An 8697-nucleotide genomic window follows, 5' to 3' on the forward strand; every position below is an offset into this window, starting at 1 on the left:
TAATCTGCTGAAGTGTCCAGCCAGTGAGAGGAAACAAGAACCCACTTCTAACAAGGATTGGAACGTTTTGTAAGCTATCAGTGATGTAAGTAGAGCTCTGGCAGATTTAGCCATAATTTCACAGTATAATTACCATTGTCCGAATATTATCATTGTTAATTCTTTTGATTCAGTCAATATGGTAGAATTATCTACAGCAAAAGTAGACACAAAAAAAAGGTTTATTATCATTAGATAATTGCAGTGCAGATCACAGCATGCAGATAGTGGAAATATATAGTGTTTAAGAACAGCAGGCTCACTAATTTGTATATTAGAAAAGCTTTCAAATACCTCAACAAGCTTTTGAAATGATTCAGAATTTTGGTCCTCACACAGCTAAAGCCCGATTTCTTCCTCTAAGGCTTTGCTCTCCTCTTTTTAGACTTGGCTATCTTGGAGACTTTGCGCTCGTCTTTGAAGTCTTTGCTCTCATCTTTGGAGACTTGGCTCTCATCTTTGGCGATTTGGATCTCATTGGAGATTTAAACCTCATTAGAGAGCTGGATCTCCTTGGAGATTTGGATCTCTTTGGGGAATTTGCTCTCATCTTTGGAGATTTTGATCTCCTTGGAGACCTGGATCGTATTGGAGACCTGGATCTCATTGGAGATTTGGATCTCTTTGGGAGGCTTTGCTCTCATCTTTGGAGACTTGGCTCTCATCTTTGGCGATTTGGATCTCATTGGAGATTTGGATCTCCTTCGAGATATGGATCTCCTTGGAGACCTTGCTCTAGTCTTTAGAGTCTTGACTCTCCTCTTTGGAGACTTTGCTCTCATTTTTGGAGATTTGGATCTCCTTGGAGACCTGGATCTCCTTGGAGATTTGGATCTCTTTGGAGACTTTGCTCTAGTCTTCAGAATCTTGACTTTCCTCTTTGGAGATTTGTGTCTCATTGGAGATCTGAATCTCCTTAGAGATGTGAATCTCTTTGGAGACTTTGCTCTCATCTTCTGAGACTTGGCTCCTATCTTTGGCGAATTGGATCTCATTGGAGATTTGGATCTCCTTGGAGATTTGGATCTCATTGGAGAGCTGGATCTCTTTTGAGACTTTGCTCTTATCTTTGGAGATTTGGATCTCCTTGGAGACCTGGATGGCATTGGAGATTTGGATCTCATTGGAGATTTGGATCTCCTTGGAGATTTAGATCTCTTTGGAGACTTTGATCTCATCTTTGGATATTTTGATCTCTTTGGGAATTTGGATTTCCTTGGAGACCTTGCAATAGTATTTAGAGTCTTGACTCTCCTCCTTGGAAACCTGGATCTCATTGAAGATTTGGGTCTACTTGGAGACCTTGCTCTAGTCTTTGGAGTCTTGACTCTCCTCTCTGATGATTTGGATCTGCTTGGAGATTTGGATCTAGATCTCCTTGGAGACCTGGATCTCATTGGACATTTGGATCTCCTTCGAGATATGGATCTCATTGGAGATCTGGATCTCCTTGGAGATGTTGCTCTCGTCTTTAGTGTCTTGCCCCTCCTCTTTTGAGATTTGGATTTCTTTGGAGACTTTGCTCTCATCTTTGGAGACTTGGCTCTCATCTTTGGCGATTTGGATTTCATTGGAGATTTGATTCTCATTGGAGATTTGGATCTCCTTCGAGATATGGATCTCATTGGAGAGCTGGATCTCCTTGGAGACCTGGATCTCATTGGACATTTGGATCTCCTTCGAGATATGGATCTCATTGGAGATCTGGATCTCCTTGGAGATTTGGATCTCTTGGAGACTTTGCTATCATCTTTGGAGATTTGGATCTCATTGGAGATTTGGATCTACTTGGAGACATTGCTCTCGTCTTTAGAGTATTGACTCTCCTCTTTGGAGATCTGGATCTTATTGGAGATTTGGATCTCCTTGGAGACTTTGCTCTCATCCTTGGAGTCTTGACTCTCCTCTTTGGAGATTTGGATATCATTGGAGATTTAGATCTGCTTAGAGATCTCAATCTCTTTCGAGATTTGGATCTCATTAGAGATCTGGATCTCCTTGGAGATTTGTATCTCATTGGAGGGCTCGATCACCTTGGAGATTTGGATCTCTTTGAAGACTTTGCTCTAATCTTTGGAGATTTGTATCTCATTGGAGATTTTCATCTCCTTTGAGAATTGGATCTCATTGGAGATTTGGATCTACTTGGAGACATTGCTCTCGTCTTTAGAGTATTGTCTCTCCTCTTTGGAGATTTGGATATCATTGGAGATTTGGATCTGCTTAGAGATCTCGACCTCTTTCGAGATTTGTAGCTCATTGGAGATCTGGATATCCTTGGAGACTTTGCTCTCGTCTTTAGTGTCTTGCCTCTCCTCTTTGGAGATTTGGATCTCTTTGGAGACTTTGCTCTCATCTTTGGAGACTTGGCTCTCATCTTTGGCGGTTTGGATCTCATTGGAGATTTGAATCTCATTGGAGATTCGGATCACCTTCGAGATATGGATCTCATTGGAGATTTGAATTTCATTGGAGATTCGGATCTCCTTCAAGATATGGATCTCATTGGAGAGCTGGATCTCATTGGAGAGCTGGATCTCCTTGGACATTTGGATCTCCTTGGAATCTTTGCTCTCGCCTTTAGAGTCTTGACTCTCCTCCTTGGAGATTTGGATCTTATTGGAGATTTGGATCTCCTTGGAGAAATTGCCCTCGTCTTTAGAGTCTTGACTCTCCTCTTTGGAGATTTGGATATCATTGAAGATTTGGATCTCCTTGGAGATCTTGATCTCATTGGAGACTTTGCTCTCATCTTTGGAGTCTTGACTCTCCTCTTTGGTGATTGGAATATCATTGGAGATTTGGATCTGCTTGGAGATCTGGATCTCTTTCGAAATTTGTATCTCCTTGGAGATATGGATCTCATTGGAGATCTGGATCTCCTTGGAGATTTCGATCTCCTTGGAGATTTCGATCTCTTTGGAGACTGTACCTCTCATCTTTGGAGATTTGGATGTTATTGTAGACTTGAATCTCCTTGGAGATTTGGATATCATTGGAGATTTGGATCCCCTTGGTGACTTTGCTCTCGTCTTTGGTGTATTTTTGTTCACCTTGAAGGAGCCTGAGGTGCCCGTGTTCTGAACCAAAGCTTTTTTGGCCACTAGGCATCTGATGGTGAGGAGGACCCTTGCGTTGTACCTCGCAACATCGTATCGTCCAGCCTTCTTCAAGGCTGCCAGGGACATGCCGTGGGGCTCTGTGGAAGCGGGAACAGCCTTCAGTTTCAGGTTGGACACTGTGAAGCCCGATTTCTTCCTCTGAGGCTTTGCTCTCCTCTTTGGAGACTTGGCTCTCATCATTAGCGACTTTGCTCTCATCTTCGGAGACTTTGATGGAGATCTGGATCTCATTGGTGATTTGGATTTCCTTGGAGATTTGGACCGAGACATTGAATGCCGAAGTAGCACCGAAGAAGGCATTGTAAAATAAATATGGGCAGTGTGTTTCCTCCAGTTACCTGATTCTGTAAAATCCATGCATAAATTGTTAAACATTAGAAATTCTCTCAATGAAAATTCCTGCAGAACACGTACATTTGTACCACTTTCTAACTTTCTGCAAATTTTGGTACGAATTTGAGCATATTTAAGCCCTCAAAAAGCCAATTTATATTCCTGATTAATAATAATAATCCTTAAAATTTCAATAGGGCCTCACCCTGTCAGAGCTTGTGCCCTAATACGTACAAGCTTATAATAATATTCCCTTGAATCTTGATGTATTCCTGTACTACCAAACGAGCTCATCAATAATCACTGACGATCTTTTATAAATCCATTTGTGTACACATTTAAGAAAAAATAGAGAAAATAGTGTGAAATGTGTGAAATTTTAATTCTTACTTCTTCAGTGGTTTCTTTTCTACATATGAGATGGAATTGCAGTTGTATAAGTGGCAGGAATAGTACTTTAACTGATCACTGCCTGAGTCACAAAGACGCACAAATAAATCTTAGTGAAGCAGGAGCTATTAACACTGAGGTGAGAGGAGAGGCAGGAAAAAAAAAGTGTGATCCAGATTCCCGCAGAAGCCCTCTGCGTAACAGAAACCACTTAATTTCAATTGGAGCTGAGAATGATAAACAATCTAAATAATGTTCCTGAAGTGGTCTAATCTCTTTAGGACAGAACTGAGGGCTGGAGGGTGGAGGGCAGAACGGGTGAAGAGGACAGTTAATTTCATCAAAATGGTGACTCAAGGAGTGGAGGAGTCTGGAGATTCAGCCCACTGGGAAAGAACTCTCCCTCCTCCTTTATCCTGTTACATATTACTCCGTGTCCCACTGCTCAGCCTAATGCCTAAACTCAATTATTCCTCCCACAGTTCGCAACAGCCCCTTCAGCTGGGGAGAGCGATCCCACTTGCTTTGGGTGTATGTGTACCACAAGTATTGCTATTAGCCTCTTACCGATAGAAGAAGTTGGAGTTTGTTTGTTTGTCTGTGCATGAAAAATGAATGAGGCTCTGAATATCAAAGGTGTTCTTTTGAACTGATCTAATAAGTGGTCTGGATATGGAATAGTCAATTATTCACATGTGTTTCAAAAGAGTTCCATGTATTGTGGGGTATAGTATAGGATGAATGTAGTGACTGACAGGATCCTGAAGTTAAAGCTTTTGTTTTTCCAGGTGTGAGCAGCAATGAGTCTCACCTTAAGGAGTTAAAGATACCACTGCACAGAATTAGTTGAAGTTGTTTGGGCTACTGACTGGGATGCAGCCTGGTTACCTACTGGGATCCTGGGGCAGACCAAAATGTGCTGGAGAGATTACATGTCAAAATTTGACTGTGACGGAATGACTTTACTGTGACTGTTGGGTATTGATGCTAACAGGAACTTTGTGGTAGGTCAGGTGGTGGACAGGGGTATAAACTTCTATATTTTCCACAGCATTCAAGAGTGATTGTGACTTGAAGTCTATTTATGATATCACATACAGCTACTTCAACCTCCTTTTAGCTTTTAATATAATTTATGTTGGTTGATTCATTCCACACTATTTCTGTATTTTCTTTCAACGTTCAGAGAGCCTAGATTGACCATAAATACCTTGCTCACCAATTTATCATTCAGTTTAAAGTTTAAAAATAAACAAGTTGATATAAATAAATAAATATGTGATTTATGTATAAATAAATAAATACTTTTAAGAATAACAAAATATAAAAAAACAACCCATCGAAGAGAAAAATATTGTAAATGGTCATAAATTTAGATTTTTTCAACTTACTGACATTTCACAGCCATTGGACAACTCCCCACCAGAGACAAGGAAATTATGGAAATGGCCTTAACCAAGACATGAACCAAGGCTGCAGACTGCTAGACTACGAACACTCATCCAGTGTGAGCAGGTTTTATTTTCTCAGGAGTGACTGATAGGTCTTTTACCTCTTTGACTGTGTGTGGGCACTTCCTGCGGTTGCTGTAACTTAAGCATCAATCATATTTAGGTAGTGAACAAATTAATAATTTGTGGTTTTTTTCTACCAATTAATTTAAATGAGAGAACAACTAAATGTTGCTAATAAGCCCAAAAATGCAAATTAAATGAGTTTGGTGGATCCAAGTAGATCTAAGGTGGTAACTGTGATGAATGTTAACTAACTCATGATTGGTCGCCACTATTTGTATTTTTTCTGATGGCCCTACTCAAGGTTGTCTACAACTTTTGTGATGGTGGCTGCATGGGTCAAATCAAAAAACGTTTATCTTAATTGTAAAATCTTTTCTTTTAGGTTTTAGGACTTGGTGGACGAAAACGTAAGCATCCCACATACAGTTATGAAAATATTGTTAATGTTCTTGATATTTCATACGTGGTTTCTTCCGTCCAACACCAGGTCCACAGGGCAAACAATAAATCTGATATTTTCATATAACTTTGACTCACCAAATTATCCACTTAACTTCCTCTTCTAACAGATCATTCTTTTTCAGGATGTTGTTGTTTTTTTGTCATCTGAAGGCGACGTGAATAATTTAGCAGTCATTCATTTTTTACCCTCCTCCACCTCCGCTTTAACAAGAAAAGCCACTCTGTGCACAGGATGCCAAGTCAAAAGTTATTTATGAGGAGATGCCACACAGTCGAGGAGCACAGAGAGACTGGAGCTGGACAGAAGAACACAGCCCTGACATCCCCCATTTATCTGTTTTGAGTAGTATACAGTATGCTATTATTAGCAAGGTCAAAGCCGTGCACCGGTAGCCGGTCGCTCAGTGACTAGCAGTGATTTTTTGGCAGCAATCACATGGTTCTTAATTTGACAGTGAAATCAGTTCTCTCCCTTTCTAGCAATATAAGTCTCCACCAGGCTTGTTGTGATGGATGGATGGATTCTCTGGTGTGAAAGACAGAAAGTAGCGTGGCATGATTCTTTCATATCTGTCCACTCTGAAGCTTCAGAACAAAGTCGATGCTCCGGCGTCACCTCGGCTTTCATTATCCTCATCCTCCTTGACAGAGAGAGGATGAACACCAGTGACTCAACTATCACCTCTTCATCTGCTGAGATTTGATTCTCCCAAATCACAGTGCAGCACTTAATCTGTTTTGTAAAAAAGCAAACAAACAAAAAAACACCCATTGTAGACAGTGGTACTGACACTTTTAGATACCATGGTAGATTCCTACGGCATGATAAAAAAAATTGATTTAAATCTGATATGGTAATTTAGTACATTTTGATAATGGATCAGTTTTACTCAGATAGTAGTAGTATTTGTATTTGGAATGATCTATTCACAATTTGATTGACAGCAGTTGCAAACACTGAAAATGACATCTTTACATTTCCTTTCTTCTGAGGCTTTTGGCCTCTTTTAGCCATTTTTCAATACATTTTTACTCAGCCTCACTGGGTTCAACAGAAACGTTATAAACTAGTTGGTGAAGAAAGTGAATTAATTATAGAATAAAGACAAGGTTAGTGGAGATCAAATGAGGAACAAATGATAAGAGGAGAGTTTGCAGATTGTTTTTCGTGGCCAACAAATAAATTGCTGTAGCTGGTGGTGCAGATAATAACTGTTCTTGTTCGCATGCAGAGCTGGACAGACTGCAATTTAGTCACAGTGCCACAATAACCACATCAAATTGTGGTGAATATTTTGTGTTCATATTAATTGTCAGCTTTATTTCTATGAGATTTCACATGTGAGAAGCAAGAATAAGGTTTTTGTATTTTCTCATTTTTATACATTGTCATTAGAAGATGTACACTTCAAGTTGTAGGTTTTGGATATGTGAATTATTTATTGTTGCGTAATCATAATAGATGAGTATATTTTTCATCAAATCTTTTACAGCTATTTCATTTCGGTCCTGTGAAATGCTCCTTCAATCCTTGAAAATTGCAGAGTGTGGCTGTAATAGAGCACAGCTTGCGGCATGTGGTGTGGAGCCGGGGCATCATACGATGCTAGACGAGTTGTAGAGTCACATGTCTAGTGTCTCGTCTTCGTTATAGTTTCTTATACAGCAAAGACAATTCTGTGGATTAACAGCTGACATTCATGGAATGACAGTTTTTTCAACTTTAGAATGGATCACTGTAGGCTATATGATGATGGATGACACATCTTTACCTCTTTCCACTTTTCTGCTGAAATCAGAATTTCGCCATTACCAATGGTGGCATCTTGGGACATCACTGCCTGGAGCCAGGGTCTGTGTAGTAGCGATCTCATCTAGTGAAGACATACCTCATTCATATATGATCCAAAATGACAGACATTTTTAAGCTTAAAGGGCCCATATTGTGTAAAATACATTTTCAGGGCTTTTACTATCCGTACTGACTTGAAGGGGGTCAGTGGGAATCCTCAAAGTATCAAGTGTGTCATTCCACTGACTTTTTAACTCAGTCCAACCTAAGAAACATGTTATTGAAACGTCATATTTCGTACCCTCCCCGTATGAAGTCATTCAGGATCGCACTCGTCTCTCAGCCCCGACCAGCCGTTACCAGCCCAGCCTCAAACCTCACCACCCCTGCTCCCAGTCACCATCACCATCACCACCACCACCCCTCCACACCAAAGTCGACACTAAGGAGACATGTTGCTGCGCTAGCAGCTTTTTAGCTAACAAAGGCTAACCACAACAAACAACACTGAAGAAACACTACTGCATGTAGGGAGGCAAGGAAGAGAATGTGTCCGTACACATTCCTCCTAAGAACGTTACTGTTTGAGACCAGCAGTTATGCTTTTTTTTTTCTCAGGTTCCGTGTCGCTGTGCTCAATACGGAGTAACATAGACGTTAATTCGTATTGAAACTCCATTTTGAAACTCCGTGCTCCTACTCTGGACCTTACTCCTAATATGGCCGACTGGCCTTCTAAAACTTGAAAAAACATTAGGACGTTGTAACTTACCATTCAGAAACACCTTGCTGTAACTGACTGTTAATATGTGTCCGGTCTTCTACTGCTGCAAACAGAATGTGTCTTTCAGTTGTGTTTACCATCGTAAATGTGCCAGAAAGAGACTGGTGGGAGTGCACCTACTTTGTTGCTGTTGAATACCCATCCCCTCATCCTCCCCTTCCAAACATGAAAGAAAACCTGTGATAGCGTCAGCTATCGTAAAAACTCAAAAGATGTCTAAAAACAACATGGTGGCCTCCTTAGAGCAGTGGTTCTCAA

The 8697-nt window shown here is 40.4% G+C and overlaps 1 protein-coding gene across 1 annotated transcript; it reads right to left on the reverse strand.

Moving 5' to 3' along the window:
* Positions 1–524: 524 nt before the first annotated feature.
* On the reverse strand, positions 525–3392 carry LOC133964715 (neurofilament heavy polypeptide-like). The gene is made up of 5 exons (XM_062398944.1): positions 3061–3392; positions 2637–2885; positions 1779–1961; positions 1342–1413; positions 525–1134 (listed from the first exon to the last, which is right to left on the reverse strand). Exons 1-5 carry the CDS (start codon positions 3390–3392, stop codon positions 525–527), a joined length of 1446 nt encoding a protein of 481 aa, XP_062254928.1.
* Positions 3393–8697: the final 5305 nt, after the last annotated feature.

The sequence above is a fragment of the Platichthys flesus genome, chromosome 11 (genome assembly GCF_949316205.1).
Source record: "Platichthys flesus chromosome 11, fPlaFle2.1, whole genome shotgun sequence".
Taxonomy (NCBI): domain Eukaryota; kingdom Metazoa; phylum Chordata; class Actinopteri; order Pleuronectiformes; family Pleuronectidae; genus Platichthys; species Platichthys flesus.